The following is a 17,081-nucleotide window of genomic DNA, read 5'->3' as shown; positions in this document are numbered from 1 at the left end:
CCGCATTAAACATTCGTTTAGTTTCTATTCGTACAGTTTCAGATTTGTTTCACTTGATACATTCTATGTGTTGTTTGTTCAGTCATTGCAGGAATCTCGTTCACTTTATGTTTATATGTCGTTTTTCTTTTAATGATTAACAAACACTTGCGTTACCTCAAGGTTTTGACCTGCGTACAAAATATGAAGTTTGCAGTTACTTGGTAAGTGGTTGAGTTTCGTTTTCCCAGAAAGCTCCGCCCACTGTCAAAGGAGTACGTTCGGGTAAAAGGACAGTACAAGGATTTCAACATTATTTAGCAGCTACGTAACCACAGATAAACTCACGTACAGCAACAGAATCAAATAACATGGATACAGACTTCTTAAGCTGCCTTTTGACAAGCATCATTATATTCCCAGGTCGGTACTTGCATTCATTACGTTTTTGTTTACACCACAGTTAGCAATCGAAGTGTTGTTGTTTCGTAATAAATTCCATTAATGAATATTTAAAGTACTATGATTAGGCCTATTGTATTTTATACAGTTGTATAAATAACTAACGTACTTAGATATCTATCTATCTATCTATCTATCTATCTATCTATCTATCCACGTACGTTGTGTTTTGTTGTATGGTCTGGTATTGTATAACATTATGGAACAAGGTATATTACTGTACAGGTCTATGACGGGCACAGATGTAATGTCCCATGTGTACGAAACAATATGTTGTATGTCAATATGTTAAAGTATATTAATACATATATCAGCGTATGAAAAGCAACAATCATCTGTTCATATGGACAGGTTTACACATTTCATTATAATCATTCCAATATATTACTTAATAACAGGTGGGTACTGTACAACCCATTCATCTATACTTTTTGGAAAAATATGAATAATAATGGGTATATTTAAATACACTTTATTTTTATTTCAGTAACACCTAGTTTTAGGTCATGTTAGCATACTGTAGTTTTTTGTTTTACTGATACATTTATTATTATTATTATTATTTGTTTATTTAGCGGACACCTTTATCCAAGGCGACTTACAGAGACTAGGGTGTGTGAACTATGCATCAGCTGCAGAGTCACTTACAACTACCTCGCACCCAAAAGACTAGCACAAGGAGGTTAAGTGACTTGCTCAGGGTCACACAATGAGTCAGTGGCTGAGGTGGGATTTGAACCGGGGACTTCCTGGTTACATGCCCTTTTCTTTAACCACTGGACAATATATTCATTAGCTATTTTGCTGTGAATTTTCAAAATACAGTACTGGCTTATTTAATGAAATGATGTAATGTACTCTATGTTAAGGAAGGCATTCATTCATTCCACTCCCTTACTAAACAGACCTCAATTTCACTGAAGAAGCTGAACCCCCCCTCCACTGTATATAAACTCTCTACATGCTCATGCCACGCTGTTTCTCGGATTTTGCAGGCTTAGTGCTTGGAACTGTGCCGGAACCAAAACATGTAACAGTTTCTTCAGTGAACTTGGGTGCCGTTCTTCAGTGGGATCCTGTCACCTCTGAAGACAATATCACCTACACAGCAGAGTTTGCAAGGTACAGTACACTTGTGTAAGATAATCCAAGACTATAGGATCGCTTAAAAATAATCCAAAAACGACTGTACAGTTATGCCAGTGGTGGTAACTATATAACATATTAAAATGTCTGAAAAGTAGGGGCTCCCGAGTGGCGCATCCAGTAAAGGCGCTCCTCGCAGGATGTGCCCTATAGCCTGGAGATCGCAGGTTCGAATCCAGGCTATGTCACAGCTGACCGTGACCGAGAGTTCCTAGGGGGCGGCGCACAATTGGCTGAGCGCTTTCCGGGTAGGGAGGGCTTAGGTCGGCAGGGGAATCCACGGCTCACCGCGCATCAGCGACCCCTGTGGCTTATAGGGCGCCTGTGGCTCTGCAGCGGAGCCGCCAGATCTGTGTTGTCCTCCGGCACTATAGGTCTGGTAGCATTGCTGTGGATCTGCAGTGCGAAAAATGACGGCTTGGAAGGAGCACGTTTCGGAGGACGCGTGTTTCAGCCTCCGTTTCCTGAGTCGGCGGGGGGGTTGCGAGCGGAGAGCCGGGGATACAGATAATAATTGGGCATGCTAAATTGGTGTGAAAACCGGGGTAAAAATAATTGGCGACGACTAAATTATATAAAAAAAAAAAAAAAAAAGTCTGAAAAGTAAAATGCAGACCAGTTGACAATTAATAGTAATAATTTGACTCAAATTAAAGCATATATATATATATATATATATATATATATATATATATATATAGAGAGAGAGAGAGAGAGAGTTAGTGACTCATCCTCCATTTCCTCTATAAATTTCTGAGAATTTCTTCTTAATATTATGAAAGATAATTAAAGAGAACTAGTGAATAATACCTTCACAATCAGTGAAGAAGATGCAGCTTCCTCTGTACAAAGAAATAGGAACTTGGTGCAGACTAGATTTGAAGTTATGAATGCATGTTTATTCTATGAAGCTTCAGGTCTGATACCGACATTAAGAATATCTAATTGTATTTCATAAGTACCGGTAGGTAAAATCTAGACCACAAATTGGTAATATTTTAAAGGTATTTGTATTCTGAAATCATTTGTAACCAGGTTAATGCAAAATGTGGCCATTTTTGTATCTGGAATGTTTGAAATGGGACTATTCAATCCCCTGAATTAAGTTAATATTATGTTGCTAATATACTTATAACAAACAACAGTTGTGATATGATAACTGATGGTTTTGGCATTTTATTTATTGGTAGCATTAAATAATTTCACACAGTTATTATAGTTTTTGTTATATGGTACTTTTTAAAAGATGCTATAGGAATAGGATCACCATCATTTTAATTTAATCCTAGGATTGGTTAAGTTTAGGTTTTAAGTACTCTATGTTACAATTAACTGGTACAGTGCCTATAGTAAGTATTCACCCCTCTTGGACATTTTCACAGTTTGTTGTGTTACAACCTGAAATCTTGATGCATTTAAATGGGATTTAGTTTCCTTTTGATTTACACAACCTACTCAACACTTTGAAGAGGCAAGATAATTTTTATTGTAAAACAGTTAATGAAAAATATAAAAAAACTGAAATGTCTTGGTTAGATACGTATTCACCCCCCTGAGTAAATACTTGGTAGAACCACCTTTGGCAGCAATTACAGCTGTGAGTCTTTTGGGGTAAGTCTCTACCAGGTTTGCACATCTGGATCGTGCAATATTCGCCCATTCTTCTTGGCAAAATTGTTCAAGCTCTGTCAAGTTGGATGGGGATCGTTGGTGGACAGCAATCTTCAAGTCTTGCCACAGATTCTCAATCGGATTCAAGTCTGGGCTTTGACTGGGCCACTCTAGGACATTTACTTTCCTGTTTTTAAGCCACTCCAGTGTTGCTTTGGCTGTGTGCTTGGGGTCATTGGCCTGCTGAAAGGTGAATCTCCGTCCCAGTCTTAGGTCTTTTGCAGACTGAAGCAGGTTTTCCTCAAGGACTTGCCTGTATTTAGCTCCATCCATTTTGCCCGCTACCCTGACAAGCTTCCCAGTCCCTGCCGATGAAAAGCATCCCCATAGCATGATGCTGCCACCACCATGCTTCACAGTAGGGATGGTGTTACCTGGGTGATGTGCTGTGTTGGGTTTGCACCAGACATAATGCTTTGCATTTAGGCCAAATCATTTTTGTTTCATCAGACAACAGAATCTTTTGCCACATCTTTTCAGAGTCTCCCACATGCCTTTTTGCAAATTCCAAGAGGAATTTTACATGGGCTTTTTTCAGAAATGGCTTCCTTCTTGCCAGTCTTCCATACATGCCAGCTTTGTGGAGTACCTGAGCAATTGTTGACATATGGACAGTTTCTTCCATCTCAGCCATGGAATGTTGTAGGTCTTTCAGAGTTGTCATTGGCCTCTTGCTGGCTTCTCTGACCAATGCCCTTCTTACCCGGCTGCTCAGTTTGGGAGGACGGCCTGCTTTAACCAGATTCTAGGTGGTGCCGTATACCTTCCACTTCTTAATGGTCGACTTGATCTGTGCCTTTCCACAACTTTATCCTGGAGTTGTTTTGGTCTTCATGGTAGTATCTTTACTTTGAATGCACTACCCAAATGTGGAACCTTATAGAGACAGGTGTATTTAATCTGAAATCATGCGAACCACTTTAATTGCACACAGATGGACTCCATTTAACTTACTGTGTGAATTGTGAAGGTAATTGGTTGCACCTGAGCTTATTTAGGAGTGTCATAGCAAAGGGGGTGAATACTTATCTAATGAAGACTTTTCAGGTTTTTATTTTTAATTGATTTGTTTTTTCACCCCCCCATTTTTTCACACATTGAAAGTGTTGAGTAGGTTGTGTAAATCAAAGGAAAAAAAAGCCTATTTAAATGCATCAAGATTTCAGGTTGTAACACAACAAACTGTGAAAACATCCAAGGGGTGAATACTTCCTATAGGCACTGTATATATGTCAAGAGAATGTGATGATAATTACTGTTTGTGTTTTATTTAACAGAGCATACAATGAAAACCATTACATCGAAGTGTGTCAAAATATCAGAGACACAAAATGTGATTTCACTGGAAACATCTCTGCTTTTGGCATATTCCACTTCCGTGTGAAGTCTGTTCAGCAGGGCAATGCATCCCAGTGGGTTTATGTGAAGACTTTTACACCAGACCAAGACAGTATGTTCATTTACCATTTTATCATTTAGAATGAAGTAAAGAATACAAGTGCAGCCTAATTTTGTGATATTGCCTGCCACTTACATGACAGATTAGTTTGTTTAGCAAATGCACGTATTTTCTGTAATATTAAAAAAGCTCCCTTTTGCAAAACAAGGATTGCCACGACTCGCTCGGCAGGTGCACACTCTACTACATTACAATATTTTACTAATCTAAAAGGTTTCACATTGACGACAGTTTCCTTGAATAAATTACAGTAGTCCTGTACCCCTTTTGAATGATTTAAACACGGTCAGTGCAGTCCTACCTGATGAATCAGCAACTGCTTCTATTTTTTTTTATCCAACCCCTGTGCTAAAATTAATCATGTTTTCATTCTCATCCAGCTCTGACTGTAGATCACACGTTTCACCTAAACCTCTCTGGTAGTGACAAATCGTATTTGCATCTTTTGACTGCTTTTGTTGCCAATGTAGAATATATGTTGGTCTCGGGCTTGTGTCTGTTTAACCGTTGTTCACATTCCAAACCCACAATCACAAAGTGATCTATTATGTAGCAACCAGCAGTTCCGCTGCTTTATACACGGCAGCCCAGAGGTCTAAACTGAGCTAGCTGAGGCCCTCTGGCCGCAATTGCAAAGACTCTCATCACCAAACTTGACAAATAAACTTGTACATGATACTAAATAATGTTACTATTACATGATTGGTTATTTGTGTTTCTTTTCCTCTGTAGCACGTATCGGGCCTCCCTCGGATGTGAAGTTAAAATCCAGATCTGGGTTTCTGGATATCAACATTTCAGATCCGCCGATGAAAATGAAAGACATGACTTTACGTAACACTTTTGTTCACGTTTCATATTTGGTTAGTTACTGGAAAAACACGTCAAGGGAGGAGGTGAGCTTCCTTCCCATCATATTTTTTATTCCTTCATTTCCTCTTTGAGATATTGGACATGTTCCATAAAACTTTAAGGAGTGTTTTAAGGTAGGACTAAGGAAAGGCTTTAAAAATAATTAACAGATGGATTTTGTTTTCCATTTTCTCACCATTCATTATTTAAAAAGTGTAAAGTAAATTACCAAAAATGTATTACGATTGGGTCATTTAATGTGTTCAAAGGTCATGATTCAGTGACCAATACATATTAAAATACGTGTTCTTAACCAGTATTTTTGGTCTGAAAAATATGACTGTACATTGAATGGTTTTGTGCACTTTTGGAAAGACGTACCTCATTTATTTTTCGATACACACAAACACAAATAATTGGCAAAAAAGAATACACGTTTTTGCCTTGTATGGCATATAGACAAAAAAGTAATATGTTGACCTTTCAATTTTCTATATATATATAAAAACATTTCTATATATCTATTCTTTTAAAGAAAACAACAAATGGCATTTTTGGGAAAAATATTAGAATATAACAAATTATATGCAGTAAAAAGCACCCGTGAGTGTGTCAGTCAGCACACGGATTTCCTACAATAAATCTTTTTTTTTTTTTAATTAAAAAATGTTCTCTATGTTTGTGTCCCTCATAGTTACTCTGTATTTTAGACGCAGTGCTAGCCCGTCCAGTCCATTCTTTTTCATTACTTTTTACACTTACAGGCAGCACATTTTGTGTTGACATCGTAGCAGGATTTCTGAGAACTGCCTGCTGTAGGTGTCTTTTTTTGCATATACTGTATATGATTTGTGCTGTGTATATGTGATACTGTAATTTGTCATCACGATTTGAGACAGTATGTCAACAATCCCAAGCTGAATCAATCCCGATTTCAGCTTTCTGAAACTGGGAAAAAACCTTCAATCTCTCAGGTTGATATGTGGCTGTATTTCCATTTGTGATTCGAACATGCAGAATTATTACTGAATATTCTATTTAATTCAGGTCAAGACCATTAGAAGTGAGCAAACATTCTTAGTCCTGGAAAACCTGGAACCCTGGAGTACATACTGTGTTCAGGTTCAGATATCTGTTTCATTCAACACTGCGGAGACCAGTAGACCAGTCTGCGAGAGTACCAGTGAGGGTAACATTTCATTTTATTTTAAACTTCTGAACTTCTATATTGCACTGCAGATTTTCATTAAGATTTACACACTGTTTTTGTGTGTGTGTGTGTGTGTCTTTTTAACATTTGAATTTTTAAGTGGTAGTAATCAGGGCTTAATATATATATATATATATATATATATATATATATATATATATTTTTTTTTTTTTCTTTCTTTTCATTAGCATAATACATATCTTGCCAGTCTATTATTGTTTGTAAATTGCTTCCCACACTTTTCTTTTTGTCTCTGGCGAATCAGTATAAAGTTTCACTCCCTGTGCAGTAGGTATTGGGATCCCACCTGAAACTTACCACTCACTTTGTTGTACATAGAAGTCAGGGTTCTGACATCTGCTGGACAGGAAGTCAATCTACAGCTATGGCCAAAGGTTTTGCATCACCCTATAGAATGAACTAATTTTGTTTAATAAAGTCAAATGAAACTGGCTGAATAATGTTATGTTAACATATTGTCTTACATACCACTTTGCAGTTTTCCATATACTGACACAAATTAAAAGTACTGTACTACTATTAAGGCTTCCGGTAGACTGATGTTAAATAAAAGATGTAAATTATGTTCATATAGTTTTTGTTTTTTTAATGATGTCTCAATCCTAAAATTCTAGGTGATGCAAAGCTTTTGCCCATAGCTGTACAGTGTGGTGGCAGACTAAATGGACATCAAAGTGAAAATAAAGACTGGACTAAATGTACCGCTATGGTAATAACAATGAGACATAACAAAATGTTTTGAAAAACGTTATTACCCCATTATACAGGAACATTATAATTGTTTCTTTTGTCCAGGACTGTGTTTTCACAAAACAATGTACCTTGTCATTGTCTCATCTCTTCTTTAACATTTATAGAACTGTGTACCTGCTCTCACCTGTTCCTCTTTTTAACAATTGGGCCCATCAGTGCACATATCTGACTGTTTCATCCTTTTTAAAACAAAAAAAAAAAACATTTGATTACTGTTATTGTAAAAGGTTTTTACATTACTTTTCTAGCTGATTTTTCAATATAATTAGGGCTTCTGATTTTCGATTTTAACTGATAAAAAAACATAAAATGCCCCTGATACAAAATAATATGAAATTGGTGTATAGCTAATAAACTGGGAAATGGTGGAAATGGTTTCTCAATTCACATTAACCACTCTTTTCCCATTAAAAAAACAACCTTTCCCAGTGCAGTTGGGCAATGTCCATCCTTCCTGACTTGTATCTATCATTGATTCGCTCTGAATACTTTAAACCCACCCCAACTACTGAGTGACAGCACATTCCTACATTTCTATCGGAGACTCCGCTTGTGAGATTTTAAACAAGATTACAATTAGGAATGCTTGCTCGTGGCATTTAAATCTGTATTACAGTTAAGATACAGAGGATTTAAAACAATTACAAATTGTGGTGAAATGTAAAAAAATGGCTATATGCAAAAACCCCAGAAGAATGTGCCTGTTACCATCAGGATATAGTTGGGGAAGACAGCAAAGGAAAGCAGGTACAACTTAAGTGTGCAAGTACTGTCAAGTTACTACTATACATATTTTGAAAGAAAAAAATGCCCAAGCATTGTGGAAAGTAACCAATAAGCACTGAAAAATGAAATTATTAAAAACCAAAAAACAGAAGCCCTCAATATAATATGTCTTGTTTTGTATGCACGGTTGTTAAATTGTCTAAAGGTCTTTATAGAATTCATATATTAATGTATGTGATTTCACCTTGCTGTTCCAGGTAAGACTCCTGGATGGATGATTGCTGTCATCCTGATTTGCAGTTTGGTAGCAGTTGCTGCTGTCATACTTTTCCTCTTCTTTGTTGGATTCTATACTTACAAAACAGTGCACTTTTTCTTTCCTTCCTGCAAGCTCCCAGAGCACTACAAAGAGGTAAGACAGTCCATGGATACCTACAAAGATTATAAAAAACATCAACAGGTTCAGTTAAACATACATAGGGACACGTGGCTAGTCCTCAATGACACAGCCTCTTAAACCTGCCCCAGACATCCATACTGGGATCTGGCAGAAAGTGGTCGCCTACTGTGTAACAGACAGTCTTACACAACAAGTTTAAATAGAATTGACTAAAGCAAATCTAAAGGTAACTATAATACCGACATTGACCATAATCACCTGTATTACAGAATACATGGCGTTTGCAAAACTAAATAGTCAGTCATGGGAGCCCATGATTCAGACAATTGTGTTATATATTACAGGTATTAGCACTTAGTTAAAAAGAACTACTCTTCTTTCACCTTTAATTTACAGCTTTAATTTACTCTTTACAACAATACAGTCTGTCAGATGTTCTTTTAAAATGATTGAGGATTGATGCAAACTAACAAATGGAGTACTTCTGTCCAGGGTGGCATCTGTTTTAATTATGCTGTACTCGGATTGAATGAATCAAGAATAAGAACATAAGAACATAAGAAAGTTTACAAATGAGAGGAGGCCATTCGGCCCATCTTGCTCGTTTGGTTGTAAGTAGCTTATTGATCCCAGAATCTCATCAAGCAGCTTCTTGAAGGATCCCAGGGTGTAAGCTTCAACAACATTACTGGGGAGTTGGTTTTACAATTCTATGTGTAAAAAAGTGCCTCCTATTTTCTATTCTGAATGCCCCTTTATCTAATCTCCATTTGTCACCCCTGGTGCTTGTTTCTTTTTTCAGGTCGAAAAAGTTCCCTGGGTCGACATTGTCAATACCTTTTAGAATTTTGAATGCTTTAGAATTTTGAATGCATCTTTTATAGAATAGTATCCTGGGATACCTTTCAAAAAGTTGTGGAATGTTTGGAAACTGTGGCATATCTATTTTCCCCCCCCTGAATATCTATTAAGAAAGTTTCCAACGCTTTCCAAAAAAACACCAAAACAAAAAAAGCATCCTGGAGTCTAGTAGAACTCAGTGGAAAACACAGAAAATGATTTAACAGCTATTCTCCTGAACTACCCCACCTCTTTCTGTAATTGGTCAATTCGCTCTCTCATTTTGGCTGCAGTTCCTTTTTTTGCTTGGAAAGAGGTAGAGGGGAAGTCTTCTGGGTCCCATCATTTGTATTCTGTTTCCTGTAGAGACTTGAATATTTCTGAATTGTATAACAGATTAAAGAAAATTGAGATAGGAATATGGAATATGAAATTTAAAGTTTAAATATCACTGAAAATCCAATATGATTTAAGTGGAATATACTCCTTTGATACTGTAATATGTTGTGGCCGAATCTTGAGAACCACTTTTTCTTGTGTTTGTTTGACAGCTGCTGACAATAACTCCCAATTCCTTTGCATTCCTGGACATACAAAACAACAAAGAGCTGGATGAGATCTGCGATGAGATCAGCATTGTATTGGAGCAGCCAGCATCTCCCATTGAGGCCATGAAGACAGAGCAGGACAGCAAGGAAACCCTGGAAGAACAGCCACTAGTGGAGGGGGAAGACGATCCAGAATTGAGAAAGGACATACCACACTATGGGAATTTGAGTTAGCCTTTTTGTCTGGATTACCAATGCTCTATCCTGATATTTATCACCTTGAGTTGGTTATACCATTGTGTTTTTTAGTGGTCTTTTTCATGGATATATGTACGAAAGACCTGTCTACCATTCAACCATATTGGCAAGTGATTCTTTACTCCAGTGAAGTGGGATCGGACTACTGTAGCTTCCTTTGTCTGTAGAGTATTATTTTATACCAAAGATTTTCTAATTCATCTGTATGTGGTGCATGACATAGCTTTTTACAGACATGGAAACTTTCATATCTGGCAGTGCTGCCAGCACCATACCACCTCCCAATGTCTCCATGTCCCATATCAGTTATGACCACACAGCCAACTTGTATAATTGCTGTACAATTTTCTCAGTGATGCTTGAATTCAGTTTAATATGTTTTTTTTTAAACTGAACACAAACTGAATGGGCTAAACATTACACAGAACAATAATTAAACTGCTCTGTTAAGTTGTTTATTTCTAGTTTTATACTGGTAACAATTGTTTTATTTATCTTTAAAAGTCTTTCAGCTGATACTGTACTGTTGCCAAAAAAAATGACTGAGGTAATTCTACCATTTGTTTTTTATGTACATCCTATGGAATCTTGCCACATTTTTTTTCAAAGAAAAAGAGGAACTTGATAGAGCAGTTTTACCTAATAAAATGAACATTCTGCAACATGGAAGCAGGCGCAAGTCTCAGAGCTTACAAAGAGTTTCTTAAATGTTTTTTTTTTTAATGTCTATACAGGTTTCTTCATATCCTCAAGTTGTTATATTCCCAGCTGAGGCAGAATGGCGAAATACTCAAAATTGACCCTATTCAGAGCATTTGTAACATCAAAAACAAAACTGAAAAGTCCTGCTTCTGATAATTTCCAAAACTGCTATTTGCCTGAAAACTGACAACACTGAGGCAGCAAAGACATGTACAGATAAGGGAAGTGCAAGTTTAAACCTGTATTCTCAATAGGAGGAGCTATGAAGCTAGGCTTACAAAAAGGTCTCTAGCTCAGTGGGGTTCATTCTTGTTTGTTATTTGTCTTTCTTATTTGTTGCTTACACATAAACAGACCTCACACAGAAAAATAATTTAGTTACCATAATTTCTCATCAGCGGCAGTAATTGTAACATACAGTTCCCCACTCTTTTTAATTAACTGCCTATTTACCGTAAATACTGCTCATGCCCCCTATAAAAATACAATAAGATAAAAGAGAAAATATACATTTACAGTGCCCTACTATTGGGAGGCTGTCATAATAATTGCACATACAGCAATCTACCCATTAAAAAACTATAGGAATTGTATTTCAATCCCATTGCACTGAAGCAAGGCTCCAGTATACAAAACAAGCTTGGGGTTTCTCAGTATTTAAACACTAAGCAACGCAAAACCAAAACAGCATTTGCTCCAGTGCAGTTTGCACCATTTGAAATAAAACAAAGAATTAGCATATGAATACAAAATATAAGTAAACAAGTCATATTTCTCCAAAAGGAATAAACAGCTAATGCTTAACGACGGTATCAAATGACTCGCTCCAAATGATGCATCTGCGCAAGTGCTAGTCAGAGCTTCCGTTTCCCTTTAGACCATGTCTTGACAACTACAATTGCAAGTATTTATTTAAAGTATTTTTTGTATATCCTCCCAATTTAAAAATGTCATTATGTTTGCTTTATAATGGTTTTTCGTTTTATATTTTCATTTAGTTTTATTTGTTTTATATGTTGCATTTCGTTTAATTTCATGCTATTTCGGATTTGCGAAAAACACAGGGCTCTATTTATAGTCCTTTATGAAGCTAATTCTGTTTTATTATACTGTATGTCTCTATTTTATGTATACTGTACTAGCAATAAAAAGTAAATATTAATTTCACTGACAAGCTTCCCTACTTGGTACACTATGTATTGCTTCATCTAAATGGACGGAAATTTTGAAATTGCGAAACGTTTGCAGGGGTGGGAATACAAGTTCTGCAGTAAGTCTGACTCACTGTTTACTTTGCACAGAGTTTCCATCTGCCACTTAGTCATTTGAAAGAATTTTGAAGAGCCGTTTGTTTCCTTCTGTAGGAGAACAAATTTAAATCAATTTCAATTGGGACTTTGAAGGAGTCAAATACAAAGGATGAATAAATTCCCGTGCTAAACATGTAGACAGTCTTTCATCTGTTATCTTTGCAGATCGAATTGTAGAGAGTTGATGTAACCAGCAAGAGCCCAAAACCTACAGCAATACTGGACCAAGATGACTCCTACTTTTGTAGCACAGTTTCACGCAGATGGAAATGTAAACTCTAAAACCCGAAAATTCTGTAATACTACAGTAGACAACTACTGTAAGTATACAAGTCATCCCTGGGTGCAGTCTTGTTAGTAGTGCTCACTGTGCGCTTAAAAAGGATTGAATCCAGTTATGTAAATATGTGAAGGCTAATTAACATGAAATGGACTTCATTTAAAATACACTGATTTTAGTAACAAAAACAAAACTGTGTATCTGGTTCATGCATATTGACACTTTTTTTTAACAAACGTTCTTTTGTCTTTCCCTGCCTGAACACAAAACTTTGATTTCTTAGCACTTGAAGATAATATGGAATTTTTTTCATAAGTAGATTACTTTAATCTATCTACAGTTTTGGTACCGTTGTTTGGTGTGGGTTTGCAGCTGTTTGTTCTGTCAGTGATTTCAGATTATGAAATGTCCTTGTGGCTGCCAAACATATAATAGCTATTTATGCAAATAACTATTTCTTTAATCTCTTCATCTTTCATGGCATTTTTCAAGTGCATAGTGTATGCTTTATTTGTGTAGGAACCCATGACTCCTATTGCCTGCTGTGATATAAAATACATGGATGAAGGCTATATTTGCATCAGTGTGGAGTAGTGGTTAGGGCTCTGGACTCTTGACCGGAGGGTTGTGGGTTCAATCCCCGGTGGAGGACACTACTGCTGTACCCTTGAGCAAGGTACTTTACCTAGATTGCTCCAGTAAAAAAAACCCAACTGTATAAATGGGTAATTGTGTGTAAAAATAATGTGATATCTTGTAACAATTGTAAGTCGCCCTGGATAAGGGCGTCTGCTAAGAAATAAATAATAATAATCCTGAGCCATTTGAAAAAAAGTGATAATAATACCACAGTAGTGACGTCAAAAAGTCATAATTCCTCTAGAGGAAAATATACTTGAACTTTGACCCATTCGACTCCTCGAGACCGTCACTTTCAATTCAAACACAAAATGTCTAGTTTTCAATCACTCGACAACACCCACAGTACAGAAATGTTCATGAATGATCAACAAAATGAGAATACATTAAAAAAAATGTAAAGCTGGTGCATTTGTATCTCAGAGAAACTAAATGGATAACAACATAGAATGTCTGTACAGTACTGAAAAACTATTTAAAAAACAACAAAAAACAACTGTACTGCTGAACCTCGTCTTCTTTAATATTGGCAGCACAAGGGTATCCATGTATTATATAAAATAATAGATGGGCCTCTTCAGTGAGTTACAGTAAAACAATTCCATCTCGGGTTTCTGTGACAGTTTATAAATTACCTTCTGTCTCATAATTTATGACCACAGAAACCTTGGATGGAATTGTTTTCCATTTTAGGAAAAATCTTTTGTAGCAAAAATTTTGCTTGTGGATGAGGAAAAAAATTGACAATTATTTATTTCAGCATTTTTTTTTGCAAAACTCCAAAAGTATTCATACCCTTTAATGCTATGATAGTATTGTCTACAAGGTGCTAGAAATTTAAATTTGATAATGCAGAACCTAATTCTAGAAAAGTATATATATATATATATATATATATATATATATATATATATATATATATATATATATATATAAAGTTTGAGAAAAAGGAAAATGCTGTGTACCAAAATGATCAATAAGAAAAAAGAAAAAAGAAAAGGATATTTCAGGTACTTAAAAAGGTAGAATAATTGATTACAAATCAATTATCAGGACGTTTCGGACTACAAGTCCTTTTTTTTCTTTTTTCTTATTGATCATTTTGGTACACAGCAGTTTTCCTTGTTCTCAAACTTTACATATCTTTTTACTGCTACTTAAGAACTATGACTTCCATACGAAAAATAACATCACAGTGCTTCCAAGAACTAACAAGATTTACCAGTTTTTTGAACCCAAGAATAACTCCAATTTATATCAAACTTGCAAGATCAACATGGTACAAGACAAGATTTACCAACCATATTAATTTCATTAAGAACTGTTTAAAAGTAAACCTCATTCCTGAAGGCTTCAGAATGAATTTCCATCCAAGCTACAACCATAGAGGATATTACAGGCAAGTGCAATCTACTTTATTTAAATGTAGTAAAAGTACCATGAAGCATACTATCAAAAATGATCAATATATATAAAATCTGCCAACAGTTGCTTGAGAGGTATTTTTTAACCTTTGGGTGGTGAGTGGAAGAGTCGGTGCTGAAACTGGGACTAACTTCCTGCTGCTCATGAATTCTGTGAGCTTCAGTCGCTTTGCAGGTGCATTCCCTTTCTGGAGGGACAACAGACACAGATACCCTGCCTTTGCCAAGCTGGCCTGCAAGTACCTGGAGATACCTGCTTCATCAACAGCTGTTGAGAGGTTTTATAGAATCACAGGGAAAATCTTCCGCCCAGAAAGGTGTAAACTGACAGATGTTTAATTTGTAACAGCAAGTTGAATTGATTTTATACATTTGTATTATAATTGTGCAATTGCATGTGTTGTTGACAAGTTGTATACACGTGTTTGCTCAATAAAGCTTATGTTGTAAAAGGGATTGGAATTGGAGTTAGAATGGGGAATTTATTTTAAAAAGGAATTGGAAATGGAATTGGAATTGCCAAAAAGCAATTGACCCCAACCAGGTCACCTGGCACGCAGCAAGTGTGCATGTTAACCACTAAGCAAAAGAACCGGTCTCTTCTGCATTCGTGGTTTTACAGCTTTTCACCTCATCTCATCACACCGACAGGAATACGACTCCGTAACGGCACGGCAGTGTATCACACAACACTGCCCCTTACACGCACAGCTTGTTGATTTGCTTTATTTTCTCTTGATTTGTGTGGGACTGTTTGCAGCAGGAAGAAATATTAAATACATAAATACAAATTTGGACCACAAATGTTATAAGCAAAACTAAAATACAAGGAAACACAGTCCAAAATATTTAACTTGCAATGAAATGTTTTTTTTTTAATCAATGAAAGTTGGTTTTGCTTGTTTGCTTTATTCGTTTTTACTTGTGCGTTTGTAGACGGTCCCTAAATTGCAGTCGGCCTGTTTCCTGAGCCTGTGTATTTCCTGGCGTACTCTGATTTGAAGCTTTGCTGTATTGCTGGATATTTTGAAATGATCTTCTAAAGCATGGGGCTATGATACTTGTTATTCGGACGCCTGCTTTGTTGGTGGTTATATTGATACATATATACACAGGTAAGATCTAATTGTGTTCTGTATTGCTGGTTTATTGCCATGAGTTTCCTGGATTTACAATTTTGTTTTGTGAGTATGCCATGGAATTAGACTCCATGGCATAACAATAGCGTAACAATATGGGTTACATTAAACAATGATATGTCAACTACGATAAAGGGAACAACAAAAACATTAACCAAGGCATATTTATTTGAACATACCAGTAAAATATAATTGATACTTTGTAGGCCTATACCTTGTATGTATTAGTTGGTGTGTGAAGCTGTACAGAACTAACTGGATTGATACAATGATGTGCTCCCCATACTCTACCAGTCATAAAGTATGCTTTTTGACAGTTGTTTTGAAAGATTATATGTTCTTATTCATATTTCGTTATGTTAATTAATACACATTATTCTTATCTTTGGAGTTTCCAGATACTGTTGGTTTACTCCAAGGTGGCACTGTAAATATTAGCAACATGTTACATGTTACTGTATGGAAAAACTACTGTGTGTTTCGCAAAGTATGCGACATAGAAGTTACAGTACAGAACACATCTCTCCCTACACCCCCACTCGACCTCTCCGCTCTGCCTGCACTAGAAGACTAGCTCTACCTCCGCTACGCTCCCCTGCCTCCAGAGCCTGTTCCTTCTCCACCCTTGCTCCCCAGTGGTGGAATGACCTTCCTACAGATGTCAGGACTGCCCAGTCCCTGACCACATTCCGGCGCCTCCTTAAGACTCACCTCTTCAAAGAGCACCTGTAGAACTCCTCTGTTTGTATCCTGGGACACTATCACCCTTCATGTAAATGTGCTTTATTTTGCTCTTATCTGCCCCCTATTTTACTGCATTTAATCCTGTACTTCAGAATACTGTAATCTGCCAAGTGTTTAACCTGTAGTACTTTGTATTTAATCACATCCTGATGTAACTATCACTATTTAATCATATCCTGATGTAACTATCACTATTACCTGCTGTATTATTGAATTGTGGTTTGTCACACTTGTACCTTGCTTGAACAAAAGTTATTGTATTCTTGCTCTTATTGTATTACTTGTATTGTAACACTTGAAATGTATTTGCTTACGATTGTAAGTCGCCCTGGATAAGGGCGTCTGCTAAGAAATAAATAATAATAATAATAATAATAATAGATGATGTGGTTTTGTAGAATGTATATGACTATGCCTGTACTACAGACTATATTTAATGTAATATACACAACCTCTGGCCTGTACACTGTCAGTCATATTCATAAACATTTCTGCTACGCCAAGTTTGTACATTTGTT

At 36.4% G+C, this 17,081-nt stretch overlaps 1 protein-coding gene across 2 annotated transcripts; it reads left to right on the top strand.

Moving 5' to 3' along the window:
- Positions 1-219: 219 nt before the first annotated feature.
- LOC117407286 (interleukin-10 receptor subunit beta-like) lies at positions 220-12,189 on the top strand. 2 transcript variants are annotated; one of them, XM_034012111.3, is made up of 7 exons: positions 220-402; positions 1,437-1,563; positions 4,536-4,708; positions 5,450-5,613; positions 6,617-6,752; positions 8,537-8,691; positions 10,071-12,189. In XM_034012111.3, exons 1-7 carry the CDS (start codon positions 351-353, stop codon positions 10,299-10,301), a joined length of 1,038 nt encoding a protein of 345 aa, XP_033868002.3. In that variant the 5' UTR covers positions 220-350; the 3' UTR covers positions 10,302-12,189. The 2 variants fall into 2 exon arrangements, with proteins under 2 accessions (XP_033868002.3, XP_033868001.3); XM_034012110.3 differs by having other exon boundaries at positions 6,617-6,758.
- Positions 12,190-17,081: the final 4,892 nt, after the last annotated feature.

Source organism: Acipenser ruthenus, chromosome 8 (genome assembly GCF_902713425.1).
Source record: "Acipenser ruthenus chromosome 8, fAciRut3.2 maternal haplotype, whole genome shotgun sequence".
Lineage (NCBI taxonomy): Eukaryota > Metazoa > Chordata > Actinopteri > Acipenseriformes > Acipenseridae > Acipenser > Acipenser ruthenus.
The sequence above is the reverse complement of the archived record's forward strand: the minus strand, read 5'-3'. Positions and strand labels throughout refer to the sequence as shown.